This window comes from Cotesia glomerata, linkage group LG3 (genome assembly GCF_020080835.1).
Source record: "Cotesia glomerata isolate CgM1 linkage group LG3, MPM_Cglom_v2.3, whole genome shotgun sequence".
Taxonomy (NCBI): Eukaryota; Metazoa; Arthropoda; class Insecta; order Hymenoptera; family Braconidae; genus Cotesia; species Cotesia glomerata.
Window position 1 is genome coordinate 11,729,700 of NC_058160.1, and position 17,664 is coordinate 11,747,363.

The following is a 17,664-nucleotide window of genomic DNA, read 5'->3' on the forward strand; positions in this document are numbered from 1 at the left end:
AGACTCAACATTTGGCTATGCACAGCACCGCATTCATGGGAGGTTCCACAGGTACTTGGCTCCCAAAGATCAAGCTTCAGAGCTTCTCTGGAGACTTCAAACGCTGGGGATCCTTCAGTCAGCTATTTTCTGATATTGTCATCGACAATGCACTTCTGAAGAACAGCCAGAAGATGCATTATCTTAAGACCTTCACCGAGGATGAGGTACATTAGCTCATTGGCAATATGTCATTTACTGACGAGTCATTTGAGCCCGCTTGGAACTCATTGAAGAGCCGCTATTCAAATCCTCGCCACGTCGTTTCATCACATCTTGAAGACCTGTTGGTCGGTGAATCAGTTCCCGCTAGATCAGCCGCTAAATTAGACGCTTTGCTATTAGCCAACCAGAAGGCTTTGGATTCCATCAAGGCCCAGGGGGTTCCAGTTGAACACTGGGACCTGATGATAATTCATTTGACGCTTCGCCGCTTACCACCCGCTGTGGGAGAAGATTGGGAGACCAACCTTGGTCTTACTGATAAAATGCCAACCTACACGCAGCTTTCACGCTTTATCACGCAGATTTCGACGATGTTCAAAATTTGACAAATTTGGCATTTTTCAAAACTTTTTTTTTCAATAGCTCCAAGTGTCCCCTATAAAACAAACGAAAGCCGATTCCTGTATCCATAATAGCGTTCGAGATATTACAAAATCATATAACTATATAAATCATATACTATCGATTTCTTCAGGACGGATTTTGTCGATGAACCAAACCAAAATGTGTGCATGAGGTAATCCTCGCTTTTGCCACTCAACCGAATACATCCAGCAACGTGTGGGACCAAATACATGTGATTTAGTAATGAAACTTATTAAAGACTTCAACTTTTGTCTGAACACACGTGCTGTAATGTCATGGCGATGTATTGCATTTTGGCCAGGCAGTAGCAAAGATGTAATCTCTGGCCATTTTGGATTACATGTGAACGTGATAAATAAACATGGTTGTCCATATTCGCGCACGAAAGTCAGAGCATCCTGTATATATTCTTGCATATGACGTGGACTGCCTACGTACGATGATGGTAAAATGACATGGTTACCAATTTCGGCGACGTCGGCGTTGTTGTTAATAGCGTCTCGCAAATGAATGTACTCTTCCGCGCGCAGCTTTTGTTGATTATATCGTAAGTATCGTAGTCGTTCGCTCTCAATCTTCGCGTACATGTCGACCATGAATTGTTGACAAAGCTCACGACATCGTAAAATGACGTTGTCCAGGCCACGTCTAATCATTAATCGGTACGCATAATAATCCTTTGAGCTAACGTTCTTGTTTGTTTCAGCTCCTGTAATATTTGTTCATAAAAATTAATTTAAATTTATTAAGTTCAATAATTTAATTGTTTTGTTAATGATTAATGATCAAATTAATAATCAATGAAGTACCTGATACGGGATCTCGTTTATGTTTATTTATGTTTATGCAATATCCGTCTTGTCCCTTCCAGAATATTAGCGGATATTGGAGAGCGTCATATGAACGATGTGTGTCAGCAATGAACTGAAGATTATTATTTTTTCTACGAATCACAATTTCTCGTGCAGCTGTACAATCGCCAACCATGATTCCAGCAACATCATCAACAACGGGTGCATTAAATCTACGAATATGCTCTCCAGCTGGTGTTTTATCAGGATTAATGACGATAGCGTGATTATCGCTTTGTAATTGGTGCATATGTGATTTGAATATTTTCAACAACTCGTTGTGCTCGTTCAAAAGAGCATCTAGCTCGCTGACGATGCGCCTGGTATAAAGTGAATCAAGGTTATTATAATCACAACGTGCATTCACGCGATTGGCAAGTGCGCTTCCGGAATCCTCGCCGCCCATAAAGTAGATTTGTAAGAATTTATGTGGTTCGTTTGGCATTGGCAGCAGTGAGCCCATTTTATGATAAACTTGGCCTTTGATTTTGAATGTAGAATTGAATTGTTGACCATTTGCATTAGTATTTCGAACTATTTCTGTTGCTCCGAACGATGTCATTTGAAAGCATGAATTGAATCTTCGAATTGACTTCAGGAACACGTTAGAATCTGAATCCGTGCCGATAAGTAAGCCGTTCAATGGTTCAGGTGGTGTTTCAATTTCAGGTAGTTGCACTTTTCCTGACGCGCAACATATCCCAGCTGGCTCATTTTTGAATTTCAGAGCATGACAATGCGGACATTCCTTGTCCATAGCACCAATTACTACTTTTGAATGAGCATAATATTCAATATCGGGCTCATACTGGAATGCTAGACGCAGGAATGAATCAGATATAAATGCTCGATGTACCTGTTGTCGTTGTTGGTCATTTGTTCTTCGTCTATTGACTGTGAAACGGCGTGATTGTCGTTGTTCTAATCTTCTGACTTCATTGCGTTCAGCTCGTGTATCTTCTGGCTCTTCTTGATGCAATTGCGCCATTCTGACACGTGCATCAGTATTTTGTTGCTGGATTTGTTCTTCTGTTCTTTCGGATCTGCTATTTCACAAGTTTCGAGCTTTACTTGTACTGCGGCTCAAATCAGCCCCTTTGCGTTTTCTTGGCATTGCTCACTGTACAAAACATACATAAATAGAATTAATGAAATTATTTGATGATGAAAAATGTTAAAAGTATAACTAGGGCCAGGATTTTTGCCGCAATTTTGAAATGATTAGTTTTAATTTATGAAATTATAACAAAAATATAAGTTTTATGGAAAAATTTTTCAAACAAAAGTAAGAAATTAAATTTTATGAAAACATTGTCTCTTATAATTTTTTCATACAACCAATATTTCCATTGACATTTCAAAATAAAGATTCATAATGATTGATTTTTTGGAAACTATGAAAATCTTAATTGTTCAATTACATTTTTTTAATAAAATTAAATTAAAATTACATTTTTATAAGATCAACAACATTTTCGATATAAATAAAAAAAAGTATACTTACAACACAAAATCCGTTGTTATTGGAAGCTCGTGTCACGTGTTGAGTACTTTTGAGGTTATAAAATCACTTGATTAACTAATCGTGCAAAATACACTCAAAATTGATAATTTAATTATTATTGATAAAATAGGAATGATTAAAAGTTAATATGAGAGTTACACTGAGATAGCAAAATAATAATTGTCAATGTTACTACTACACTTGATGCATAAACAATAATGATGGCCGACAAATGTGTAGGGAGTGAGAAAGAAAGGAGACCGGCTTCGTTCTCATCCCTACTCCGTGCTGTTTACTGGGTCAGAAGTGACACCTGTAGACATCTGGCGGGGATTAATTAAATGACGATTGATCAGTTTTCGACCGGAGAGGAAAAATGATTAAATTACTAAAATGGCTATTAAAAAATAAGGGTTGATCGTAGAAGGGTGAAAATTGAGGATTGTATGTATTTTTGTATGTTGTGTAACAGGGAAAATCGAACTTCCCGGGGTCATTATCGACCACTTAATTAACGCACGGTAGGTCAGGGCTTTCCCTTACCTTTCGATTTTTCACAAGTAGTTTCGACTTGTCACCGGGCGTGCTAATCGAAAGTCCTCACTACAGTCCCCGGAAAATGAAGCGCGGGAGCGAAGATAGGAAAGTTGGAGAGCACGAGAAGAGGTTATAAAAACGCCGGGTGTTGTGTCAAGACTCTCTTTCTTCCGGTGAAATTTTGCGAGTACGTTGGGTAACTGTGTTCCAGTGTGGGATATTTTTCTGAGACAAGTAAGTAGTTGATTTCTTAAGGCTTCACGAATGGAACGAAGCGATTAAATTTTATTGTCTGGTATTTTTGTTAAAAATTACTTGTCGTTAGGCCATTTGGCTGACGATTTTCGTCTTATTCGAAATATTCATTTACTGGAATTTCTAGGATAAATTGATCGAGGATAAGATTGGGAGCTGGGTGTAATTTGGTGACACGAGTTTCTGGAGCTTTGGAAGTCAGCAGGCACAGTGGAGCTGATCCCGTCATTTTCTTTCTACTGGGAAAAGAATTCATCGCTGGAGTACCGGTTTCAGTTGTCAGGTATTTTGGGTTATTTTAGGCCAAATTAATTAATAATTTAATTAAGAGGCCAAAATAATTAAATTTAATTTCTCGAGCGGTCATCTTTCATTAGCGAATTCGTACTTTAGTTTCTATTGTTAAGGTCAAGTAGTTAGTTTTGTCGCTGGACTTTTATATTTAATGGATAAATTGTTAATTTATTGGTAAAGAATTTATTAGTAATTTATTATAGGCCTGTTGGCTATGATAAATTAATTTTAGTTAAGAATTTTCGAGACAGAATTTAATTAAGAAATATCGCCTAAAATTTATTTAAAGAGAATTAAGAATTGAAATTAAGTTAGTGAAGGTCATTCTATAATGCTCTACGGGTGTAATTTTGTTGAGACGTTTTAGAATTTCAGAGTTGGATTTAAGAAATTGTGTTAAATTAGATTTAGGCCAGTGGGCTAAATTTAATTAATTTAGTTAATTTAACGAATGTATTTATTGAGAAATTTAGTGAATTTAGAAAATGATTACCGAACTTGTTAAGAAAATTATGTAGTGAACTTTGTTAAAGATTATTTAGTGGAGATCAAGAAATGAAATAAATCAGTGGGTTCAGTAGAATAAATTGATTGATAACTTTAGTAGAAAATTTGGTTAAGTAAGTTGGAAATAAATTTAGTTAAGAAGATGTATTAATGAATTTAATGAATTAAAATCGAAGGTCGGAATTTTGTGTTAAGTAATTATTAGGCGTAATTTTGGTAATTTTGGAAAATGCGAAGTTTTGAGATTTAATTTTATTGGGTAAATGATGTCGTTTGTTATTCCGTCAGTTGGACGAGGGTTTAAGAAATTGAAGATAGATGCGTAATGGTCTATGTTGAGTTAAGAAATTGAAGATAGATGCGTAATGGTCTAAAAGTGAATTAGGAAATTAAGAAGATAGATGCGTAATGGTCTATGTTGAGTTAAGAAATTAAGAAGATAGATGCGTAATGATCTATGGTTAAAAGAATTTAATGATATTTAGTTGTAAGTTTTGGCAAGTGCCTGCGTAGGTGAGAGGTTCTCACAATTAAGTGATTGATAGGTTAATTTTAAGGGCAATATTGTTAAGGAATTTTGTTAGAATTAAATTGTTTACATTGAATAAATAATTAAATTGTTAATAATTGTTTCTCAGTATTAATTTTTCAGCCTTTCTCAACTTCTCACGACCCGATCTTTCCTTCTCATGCTCCCCGGTTTCTGGGACACCGAGTATAAAATCCCAGTGGCGCCCTTTTCAAAGAGGAAGGGGTGACCGATTGGGCAGGGCTAACCACCCCGTTACAGTTGTATCATAACAAAATAGAAATTAAAAATTTTGTCTAAAAAATAAAAAAAAAAATTTAGGGGTGGACTACCCCTAACATTTAGGGGGATGAAAAATAGATGTCAGCCGATTCTCATAGATACCGGATAAGCACAAAAAATTTCATCAAAATCGGTCAAGCCGTTTCGGAGGAGTATGGCAACGAAAACTGTGACACGAGAATTTTATATATTAGATATAAGATATATGGGGTATTCCATGCCAAATCGACCACTTTTGACCCCGACCCTTTTCGATTTGGCCGAAAGTTTTCCATCCTTTTCTACCCTATAAAAAACGGTTCTCAGAATTTTTTTGAATTTTTTTACCTAACTCCAAAAAAGTTATGAATTTTTCAAAAAAATGGCTTTTTTATTTTCAAATAGCCATAACTTTTTCAAAACTAAACATTTAAGCTCAGGATCCCAAGTTAGCGCTGCAACTCAATTACCCGTAATAAACCATGCATTAGAATTGTTAAATCAATCACCGATTCCATCGAAGAAATTGAATGATAATCAATTTTTGAACAATAAAATAAATCGGGTATCCGACAGCTTGAAAAAAGTTTTGCTTTCTTCTTCAGATGAAGAATCGATTGATGACGATGGTGAAAATTTTCGCTCTCTAATTAAAATGTTGTATGATAAATTCAACGATAAAGAAACTGATAAGTCTTTGAAAATACAAATTTTAATATTATTACCTGTAAAATGGAGTGAGAGACGTATTTGTGAAACTATGAATACATCAAGACATTTGTCAAGAGTAGCAAAAAATTTGGTTGAAGAAACGGGTTTACTTTCTACACCTGAATCGAAATTAGGTATGGGTAGCGTAAAATCGATGTTTTAAATACACTTGAAAACTGAATTACTCAACATTTTTGTATAGGGAGGACAATTACTGATCAGGTAAAATTAAAAGTTGAAAATTTTTACAACGATGATGAGTATAGTGCTCAAATGCCCGATATGAAAGACTTTGTATCAATTCGAAGTGATGATGGTAATCGGATACACGTCCAAAAAAGACTTATCCTGTCTAACTTAAAAGAATTATACCAATGTTTCTGTGAAACAAATCCTGCTGAGAGAATTGGATTTTCAAAATTCGCTTCTTTGCGACCAAAACATTGTGTGTTAGCAGGGGCAAGTGGAACACACACCATCTGCGTGTGTACGATTCATCAAAACGTGAAGTTAATGATGCTTGGTAATTATCAAATTAATTAATAATCATAAATGCGTGAATTTTAAGTTTACTAAATTACTGTTATTTTAGGTGCAAATATTTATTCTTTGACAAGGAACACAGAAAAGCCCATTAAACACTACAGCGATTACTTGAGCATGATTATATGTGAAAATCCATCTTTTCAGTGTTATTTAGGTGGATGTAAAAACTGTCCTGGGGTCGATGAGTTGAGTAAAATTTTATTAAAATGTTTTGAGGACCGGGAAATCGAGAATATTACATATAAATATTGGATATCAAAACCGAGAAGTAGTTTAGAAACTATTATTGAGCCTACAGAAGAATTTGTGGAAAAATTTTGTAGTGAGTTAGAAATTCTTCTACCTCATTCGTTCATTGCTAAGGAGCAAGCCCAATTCTTGAAGACATTGAAAGAAACATTGAAACCAAACGAATACGTTATTATTTGTGATTTTGCAGAAAATTATGCCTTCGTAGTACAAAATGCGGCAGCTGGTTTTCACTGGAATAATAATCAGGCAACAGTTTTTCCAGTCGTTATTTATTATAAAGTAAATAACAAACTTGAACACAAAAGTTTAGTAATTATCTCAGATTCTAACAAACATGATGCCGTTGCTGTTCATGTTTTCATCGAAATAATAACTGATTACGTGAAAAGTCTTCCTGAACGTTGTAACAAGATTTATTATTTTTCTGATGGAGCTCCTCAACAATTTAAAAACTTTAAAAACTTTGTAAATTTATATTACCACGAAGATGATTTTGATATTCCTGCTGAATTGCATTTTTTTGCGACTGCCCATGGGAAAGGTCCGTGTGATGGAATCGGTGGTATTCTCAAACGACTTGCAGCGAGAGCAAGTCTCCAACTCGCGGTAGACAAACAAATAACGACACCAGAAGAACTTTTTGAATGGGCTTCTGCACCGGATAACTTGCCGAATATTATAGTGAAGTTTTCCCCAGAAGAAGATTATGACACAGCAGTAAATGATTTAAATGATCGATTTTTGAAAACGAAACCGATTACAGGAACTCAACAACTACATTGTATAATTCCGGACAAAAATGGTTGTTTACTAGTTAAAAACTTTTCGAATTCGAATGAACACAGAATTTGTAAAATATTTAAACGACAGAGAGAAAAGTAATTAATTTTAGCTGCATCAATTATTGATCTTACTAATTACAGTCATCGATGAAGCCTCTAAATTGTGAATGTAATGCCGTAAAATTGTTGAATTGTATTTATCTTATTATATAAATAAAATTTATGAAAAAAAATTTTTTTTCCATTTTTGAAAATTTAACAATTTTTTTTCAATTGAATAAAAAAAATAGAAAGAGAAATCGGCCCAATCTGGGTTCTACAGGGATAACTGTGGAATTGATTAAAGTTTATTTTAGAAAAAAAAATTTAAAAAAAAAAATGTCGAACTTCGAAAAATCATTGATTTTTGTCAAAAAACTGAAAAATTCCATATGTATTGACTTACAAAAATTTTTTAATATTTTTTATCGGAAAGTACATCTAAAAACAAAAATTTTAAAAAAAAGGTACCTAAATGTTTAGTTTTGAAAAGTTATGGCTATTTGAAAATAAAAAATCCATTTTTTTGAAAAATTCATAACTGTTTTGGAGTTAGGTAAAAAAATTCAAAAAAATTCTGAGAACCGTTTTTTATAGGGTAGAAAAGGATGGAAAACTTTCGGCCAAATCGAAAAGGGTCGGGGTCAAAAGTGGTCGATTTGGCATGGAATACCCCATATATATATATAATGAAAATGGTTTTTCGTAGACCGTCAACCACGCCAAAACTACTGAACGTATCAATATGGGACTGGAGCTATTCGATGCGGAATGAATTGTAGATGGTTGTAAGCTACTTATTTTTCGAATTTAATCGATCCTTCAACATTTTATTTCTAATTAACTTTAATAAACATTTTTTCCCACTTATGAAAACAAAAGACGGACATTTTTCTTCAATTTATTTGTTTTTTTTTATCGGCATAAAAGGAAATCATTTGTATTACGTTTCTTTTTTGAGAATTTAGTTCCGTCTACCCACACGCGGGCGGAAGCCCGGGTGGATGCATATCTATGTATATATAAGACACTTCTTTTTTGTTCCCGATTTACATTAAAACTACTGGACCGAGCGGCATAAGACCACGACCGTTTGACGCGGAATTATCCGAGTCAAAATTAAAACACTAATTCGAGCCTCGAAAGCCTACTTTCTTTTGATGATGTGCCTACCGCTGAATGTGAAATACTATTTTGACCCTTAATAATCTCGAAATAGGGTATAGAGGCCAAAATTAGTGTTTTAGAATAATCTTTTCAACCTCCAAAACCTAAGATCACTTTGAACACCTTTTTTGCAGTACTTCAAACTACTAAGAACATATGTAAGTTAATTTTACGATTTCATGGAACATAGAATTTCGTCAGTTTACAGTTGAAAACATTAACTAAGCCCATTTTTGGACTTGAAATTTTTCAACTTTATGATCTAAATAAAATTTTCAAAGTTTTTACTTTAACTTTGAATGTGAAAAACTAAAGTTTAAAAATTTCGTTAAATTATTATTTGTTAGTAACAATATTCATTTTTTTTACACGGAAAAAAGTAAACTGTGATAAATAATAATAATAATAAGAATAATAATAATAATAATAATAATAATAATAATAATAATAATAATTCAGTGTAAATGCAGTCAGTGTAAATGAAGTTCGTTTAGCTCTAGATGGCAGCAGAAATTGGGCTGCCCCGGGACCAGATGGCATTAATGTCTTCTGGTGGAAGAAGTTTACTTCTACCCACCTCCATTTGGCCCGTATATTTACATCCTACATTAGAGCTGACGAACCGATTCCAGACTGGCTCGTAGAAGGGCGAACCGTACTGATACCCAAAAAAGGTGACTTGTCTGACCCAAAGAATTACAGGCCTATCACCTGCCTGAATGCGGTTTATAAAATTTTTACAAAAATTTTGAATAACCGTATCTTGCAGGAGATAGGACCTATATGGCAACAGATATATGAACAGCGTGGCAACAAAAGAGGCCTGTCAGGTTGCAAAGAGAACCTGATAGTTGATCGATGTGTCATACAAGATGCGATCTACTATCAACGCAACCTGTCAATGGCCTGGATTGACTATCGCAAGGCATTTGACTCAACTCCTCATGAGTTGATTTTATACCTCCTCAAGTGCTTGGGGGTCAATCCCGAAACGGTGGAATGCATTCAGCGTATAATGCAGCTCTGACGAACGCGTTTCCATATAGGAAATGGAAACGCATTGCACGTAACCGGAGTTGTAGAGTACAAACGAGGGGTCTTCCAAGGCGATTCCTTGAGCCCTCTGCTGTTTTGCATCTCACTGCTGCCTATATCTGTTGCTCTCCGTAAAACCCATGGGTACTCTGTGGGGCCTCCGGGTGATCGAAAATACTCGATCACCCATCTGCTTTACATGGATGATCTGAAGCTATATAAAGCTAATGAAGATCATCTACAGGCAGCCCTGAACATCGTAGCAGAGTACACATGAGATGTCGGAATGTCTTTTGGGTTGGACAAGTGTGCGGTCATACATCTGGCGAGGGGTAAGTGCTCTGATACGGGTGATGATGTCGAGTTAGTAGATAGGAGCATCTTAAGACAATTAGGCGCCGGAGAGTTGTATAGATACCTAGGAATGGAAGAGCACCGCATGCATGCGATCTCTGAAGTCCGAGCAACTCTCCGTAGTGAGTATGTTAGGAGACTCCGGAAAATTTGGTCCTCCGAACTTTCCGGCAAAAATAAAGTCTCCGCCACTAACATGCTCGCTGTCCCAGTCTTACTATACTCTTTCGGTGTCCTGAAATGGGCCCGAAAGGATTTACGAGATCTCGACATCAAAACCCGTAAGGTTATCAATATGAATCGGAGCATGCACCCCAATTCATCAGTCGCCAGATTATACCTCTCCCGGTCCATCGGTGGGAGAGGTCTGCAGAGTTTGGAGCGGCTGCATGATCGTTTGGTCCTGGGCTTAACATTCGAGGTTGTCAATTTCACTGCAGACGAGGATGACTTCCTCATGCAAATCGTACATAAACATGAAAATGCGCATAAGGGGTCGTTCTTGTATAAGGCAGCTATATATGCAGCAAGAACCCTTGGTCTTGGAGAGATAAACGCACTTATGGAACTCCGAAAGGATGAATTTAAGAGCGTCATCAGGAACGCCGAGGAAAAACAACTCCTAGGCGAACTGATGGACAAGTCCATGCACAGCGTGTACTTCAAACACGTGCGTGATCATGGCTTGTCCACCCAGCTGACCTTTTCCTTCTTAAAGTCAGCTGGCCTGATGTCCGAGACTGAAGGGTTCATATTTGCCTGCCAAGATGGTGTCATTAACACTCTAGAATACCGTAGCAAGGTGCTCCAGGTGCAGCTTCTGGACACGTCATGTAGGATGTGTAAACAACACCCGGAGACGCTCATACACCTTTTGTCGGCATGTCCTGTGCTGGCGAGAGGTGCATATATCCAGCGTCACAACGCTGCCCTGAGAGTACTGTACTACTATCTTCGTCATTACTACGGTATTGATATGACACCAGTGCTGCCTTATCTACCAGGAGATATTCCCCAGGTTGTTGAGAATGACAGTTGCAAAATTTACTGGAACATGCCATTTGCAACAACCCGGCGGATCGATCACAACAAACCCGATATTGTGCTCTTCGACAAGGCCACTCGTGACATTTATGTCATTGAGTTCTCGGCCCCGGCTGAACACAACATCTCAGCCAAAGAAGAGCACAAAAGAAAAATATATCAGGATCTCCTATTTGAAATTGGCAAACTTTACCCAGGTTACCGTGTCAAACTAGTCGTCCTAATCGTTGGCGTCCTTGGAGGGATGAAACAGTCTTTTGTATCCTCACTTGCCAAAGTTCCAGCTTGCACGTCAAAATCTGAGTTCTTGGCTGTCAGGATGCAGAAGGCTGTAATATTAGGTTCCCTCCGTCTACTTAGGGAAATGACTTTGGCCTGCTGTGGCCGCTAACCGCCTTGTTGTGCGGAGTGGTCCAGCAGTAATGGATGGAGCTTAGGCTGGGCCCTCGGAGAGTCGGACTTCGGGGACAACCCCCCTGAGCATTTAATAAAATAATAATAATAATAATAATAATAATAATAATAATAATATTTATTTAGCCTTTGGCTACAAAATACATAATAAAAAAAATAAAAGATCTACGATCTTTTATTTACACGATATAAACAATTTTACCGTTATTCATTATAATTTTTCGTCTTTTATTTTTTGCCTCAAAAACTTTTTGAAAACTTTTATATTAGTCGCTTCTTTAGTATTTGTATTAAGTTTATCAAATATTGAAAAACCACACGCATTGATTGTCTTTTCTGCCCCTTTTGTTCTAGATTTTTTCACTAATAGTTTGTTTTTGTTCCTTGTACCATACCTATGTTTACTTTTTACAATAATTCTATTCATATAGTCAGGCAAGATATTATTTAACATTTTATATATAAAAACACATACATTAAACTTAAGTCTGTCTTTAACTGACAAAAAACATAGCGTTTCTAACATACATTCTATAGGCGTATATCTATTCACTCTTAATATAATTCTCATGGCTTGGTTTTGACACTTCTGTAACCTATTTATGCATTCATCATTAATGTTTATTAACAAAGTCGAGCAATAGTCAAAATGAGGCGCAATAATTGATTTATATATTATTACTTTAGTATAATCACTAATAAAACCACTTAGCCTGTATAGTAAATTTATCTTGGTATTAATTTTTTCAACAATATAAAAAGTATGATTCGTAAAACTTAAAAATTCATCTATTACTATGCCCAAATATTTAGTTTCTGTACATTGCCTAATTTTTTCTCCATCCAACCTCAATTCTATGTTCCCAATATTCTTTTTTTTTTTCTATCTCGAATTAACATACAAACAGTCTTTTTAACATTTGGTTTGAGCAAGTTATTATTTAACCATATTCCTAAATTTATTAATACTTTATTCAATACTGATTCGATAACTTTTGTATCTTTTGCACTAAAATATATCATTTTATCATCCGCAAACAATTTACACTTACAACCATAATTATATACAATATCTACAATTGTGTTTATATATATAATAAAGAGCAAAGGACCCAAAATAGATCCTTGCGGAACACCATGGTTGACAGATTTTTTACTAGATATTGACTCTCCAAATTTTACTTGTTGCGTTCTCTCATTCAAATAGCATTTAAACCATTCCAGTGCATTAACACTTACACCATACATTTCTAACCTTTTAATTAATACTTGTCTGTCTATGGTCTCAAAAGCTCTTTTAAGATCAACAAAAACTACCCCTATTATATTGCCTTTGTCTATCTCCTCTCTCCATTCACACATTGTCTTTTGCAAAGTCGTCTCACTTGAATGATGTAATCTAAAACCAGACTGTTCTTCTTTTAATATTTTGTTTTTATCCAGGTGCTTAATTAATCTATTTTTCACTACTTGTTCTAGAATTTTTTCTAACTCTGGCAGAGTATTTACCGGTCTGTATTATTCAGCTTTATTAGTACCCTTCACTTTAGGTATTGGATAGACTAATGAGTTTTTCCATTCTTTTGGAATTTTAGCTGACTAAACTACAATTTATAAGCTTTCGAATAACTACCTTATCAACATCCCATATTTTCTTAATTATATCATAAGATATTACATTCCCTTTACCTTTGTTTTTATCTAACTTCTTAATTATTTTGTCTAACTCTGTTTCATCAACCTCTACTAAATTATCAAATTTTGTCATCAATCCATCATACCTAAAGTTACTATCATCTCGATTACTCTTATCAATATTATTAACAATGTCTTCAACGCTTTGCAAAAAAAAATGATTGAATCTTTCAGCAATAATCGAATTATTCCCGATTGTTTCATTACTAAAGACGATTTTCAGTTTTATTTCTACTTGATTTTTATTACCTATTGTATCTTTCATCTTTTTCCATAAAATTTTAGAATTGTTTTTATGACCGTCAACCAATTTTTCGTAATACTCCTTTTTGGCTTTTCTTATTTCAATCACAACTAAATTTCTTAATTTTTTATACTTTTCCCATTCTGCGACAGAATTTCTACTTTTAAATTCTTTATAAGAATTATCCCTACTATTTATTAACTTTTTAATATGACATTTGAACCACTTACAATTTTCCCATTTGTTTTTTACTATAATTTTTTTAATTGGAGCCACTGTGTTAATACTATTAAGAATAACCTCTGTTAGAAATCCTACTTTTAAATCCACACTTCCACACTCATATTCCAAATTCTCAGTACATAAATTCTTATAGTAATTACAGATATTTTTACTTAAGCTAGCATTATTAAATCTACTATAGTCTCTTTTAAATTTAATACAACTATCATTATTATTGTTTTTTTTCTTATTCTTAACTATTGGTAATGACGCTTTCACAATAAAATGATCCGAAATCTTTGGCACTTCTAAAACTTCCGTACATATATTCTCGTGAGAAAATACTAAATCTATTATAGTTTTAGAATTAGATGTCACGCGAGTATATTCACTAACCCATTGATTCAGACCAACACTTTTCATTTCTTTAATTAGCTTTCTTGAATACTGAGATTCCTTTCCTACGTCTATATTAAAGTCACCAACTAAAATAACTTGTCCCTTTTGATCTAAGTTTTCATATTCTTCTATTAATCTTTCTATAAACATACTATTGCTTTGGTTAGGAGAATGATATACATTGCTTATAATTATATTCTCCAATAGACCTTTAAGTTTGATACTACACATCCACATATTTACTTCTACATTAGCATGATCAACCACATTATTTATTATTTCATAATTGATGTCCTTTCTCACATATATCATTACACCTCCTGTTCTTTTATTATTCGAAAACATTTTCACATTAGTATAATTACCAATAACATATTCATGTTCACTCACATCAGCTGTCAAATGCGATTCAGTTATACATACTATTTCAGGTCTCTTGTTTACTATAAACATTTTTAACTCATCTAAATGTCGTAATAAGCCCTGAATATTTATCACAAACATTTGACTACTCATTGAGCGATTTCTACTTCTTTTTTGTTGCTATTCAGAAAAATATTTGATATTTTTCTGTGCTTTATTTCTAGTTCTTCTATAATATTCACAATTAACGTCATTTGCCCAGTGATTTACTTCAATGTCATCTACTTTATAAACGTCTTTCATTTTTTGACAGTTAACACACTTCTTCTCCGTACTGTCACATTCCTCTTCTTTATGGTCACCCGCACACCTTCTACACTTAATTCCGTTTCTACAATCTTTCGCAAAATGATAATAACCCCAGCACTTATAACACCTTAATACACTCACACAATCTAAGACTCTGCATTTATTCCAACCTAGTTTTATTCTGTTTATTTCCACTAAATACTTATGTAATTTAGGATCAACTTCCATAATAATTAATCCATCTCTTTTCTTTCCAATTCCTTTCTTTTTTATATCCATTTTACTGTTTTCATCCAGGGGTATGTCATTTTGCCGTTGTATCATTTTTATTATTTCCTCATCAGTTTTTTCAGAAATAATGTCCTCCTCAATGTCAATTATTTTTATTTTTGGCATTTTCTTATCTTTCATTTTTATATTATAATCCTGACCTATACTTTTTTTTAATTCTTCTACTAGTTTACATGAATCTTGTTTTTGTTTACAACCGATAATTACTTTTCCACTTCTTGTCTTTCCTATTCTGTCAATTCCCAAACCAAATTTACCAACATCTACACTTTTCTTGAGCTTCTGTACAGTTACTGCCGTATCCTGCTTTTCTTTCGGCTCTACTATAATGTTTTCTAATTGTGATTGCTGTACTTTTCCTATGTACGAGTGAAGCCTTGAACTATAGGTGACACTTGGTGTTGTTACATTCACAGTACTTCGGTTCATTTTCATTAGTTCCTTACGCACTGAATTGGTTACTATAACAGCAATTTCTTTTTTAAAATCTTCCAACTCTTTTTTTACTGACTGTTTAATCTCACTTTTTACTAACAGTTTAATCTCACTTTTTAATAAATCATTATCAGCTTTCATGCTATCAAATCTATCCAGCAATAAATCCATTTTATCATCAAAATCATTATCTGCTTCTTCTGTTCTTTTTCTTTTTGTTTGTCTTAAACTATCACTTGATTTTGTACTTTTTGTATCCATGAATTTATTCAGATCATGACCGACACATTGGACAAGATCATTCATTATGTTTAAACACCTATGTTTCTTTCCTCTACAGCTCTTATGAAAGACATTATTACAACCAGAACGAATAAATGCGTTTTTTACCGTATTCTGTTTACACAAATGACATGTCTGATGGAATGACATTCCTGTTTAGGTTGGTGCTGGTATTCCAGCACCTACACCTACAAAACCGCAACACTCTAACCTCGCTAAATTGAATCCACTTTATTAAAACAATAATAAAAGAACTATTTCATCCATTAACTTAATTATTATGTCAAAATAGACCTCTTCACATAACGAACACAATGATATTAGAATTAAGTTTTTTAATGTACTATAACCAATTCACTAACTGAAAATTCAAGAGCACTGTAAAATCACATTCTCACACAATAATAATAATAATAATAATAATAATAATAATAATAATAATAATAATAATAATAATAATAATAATAATAATAATAACGACGTAGCCGATGCAGTGGGCCAACTACCCACTGCATTGAAATACTGAGTTACAACAAGGCGTAATCTCAGAAGTGCTCCCCACAACCGGTCCTTTTCGGATGAGGACCATTCATCAGGTGGGAGGAGCATGCCGGACCCGATGAACGATGACGACCCTGGCGCTTTAAGGACTTTCTTTAAGTGGACGGAGGAACTACGAGTCGACCTCTTGGTGTGCTACCAACGTAGCGAGCCGGGGGTGAGCGGTTATATGGCCCGGATGCACACTCTTTGGAGTGATATGCATCCGGAGCTAGAGCATTTTACGCCTAAACACCTGCGTAATTATGCCGCTTATCTTCGGCGTAATAGAAGATCGCTTGTGCCGGATAGAAGGCAGTCTAATAGACTTTCCTTTCCGGCGCAATTACACCAAGAGCGACGCCGTTCCTCCTTGGATGACAACAATCCCTTTATAGGACGGCAAGTAAGTATATCTAAAAAGATAACTTACTCCCAACAACAGCTAGAAGCGGTAAATGAAGATCTCCGTGCAAACATCCTGGAGGATTCCACCCTGCTCACTGTGAGCCAGGTTGTGTATGGTGCAGCAGTTTCAGCTTTTCCGAGAGAGAGACATTGTCTCTCGATCGAGGCAAGGTTGAGACAGCGCATCTCACAACTTGGACTCAAAATTGACAGATCCCGGAAACAGGTCTCCCGCATTCAGTGTGTGATTGAGTTTGAAACAACTCAAAGAGCATACACGCCCCGAATTCAGCGCATTGCTGCTGAACTTCGGTGGCGTCATCACACACTGAATAAGAGTACTCTTCTTGTCATCAAGGAAGAGTCTCTCAATAAATTGCGGGCTCTAGTGACTGCCAAAAAGTCACTAGAGAAAAGGCTGAAGCGGTTGGTCGACAACTCGTTGTTTCGATCCAGCCCTTCACGCTTTCTGACACCAAAGACCGATGTTACCGGGAATTATCCAACACCTGAGCGGGTGGAAGCTTTTGGACTGAGTTGTATGGAGATCAACCAAACGTGAACGCCAATACTCCAGCTCTGGACGACTTTAAAGCATTCTGTCGGGAACACCGTAGACAGAATGCTGATGAAGAGAGCCCTGCAGTCAGTGTGAATGAAGTTCGTTCAGCTCTAAATGGCAGCAAAAATTGGGCTGCCCCTGGGTCAGATGGCATAAATGTCTTTTGGTGGAAGAAGTTTACTTCTACCCACCTCCATCTGGC

At 35.3% G+C, this 17,664-nt stretch overlaps 3 protein-coding genes across 3 annotated transcripts; 1 reads left to right on the top strand and 2 right to left on the bottom strand.

Moving 5' to 3' along the window:
- Positions 1-716: 716 nt before the first annotated feature.
- LOC123261330 lies at positions 717-1,450 on the bottom strand. The gene is made up of 2 exons (XM_044722919.1): positions 1,440-1,450; positions 717-1,339 (listed from the first exon to the last, which is right to left on the bottom strand). The coding sequence occupies exon 2, from the start codon at positions 1,284-1,286 to the stop codon at positions 717-719; it is 570 nt and encodes a 189-aa protein (XP_044578854.1). The 5' UTR covers positions 1,287-1,339; positions 1,440-1,450.
- Positions 1,451-6,474: 5,024 nt separating this feature from the next.
- On the top strand, positions 6,475-7,764 carry LOC123262283. Its single transcript, XM_044724472.1, has 2 exons — positions 6,475-6,602; positions 6,672-7,764. Exons 1-2 carry the CDS (start codon positions 6,593-6,595, stop codon positions 7,757-7,759), a joined length of 1,098 nt encoding a protein of 365 aa, XP_044580407.1. The 5' UTR covers positions 6,475-6,592; the 3' UTR covers positions 7,760-7,764.
- A 4,310-nt stretch (positions 7,765-12,074) lies between these two features.
- On the bottom strand, positions 12,075-16,344 carry LOC123262282. Its single transcript, XM_044724471.1, has one exon. The coding sequence runs from the start codon at positions 16,100-16,102 to the stop codon at positions 14,816-14,818; it is 1,287 nt and encodes a 428-aa protein (XP_044580406.1). The 5' UTR covers positions 16,103-16,344; the 3' UTR covers positions 12,075-14,815.
- Between the last annotated feature and the right edge of the window lie 1,320 nt (positions 16,345-17,664).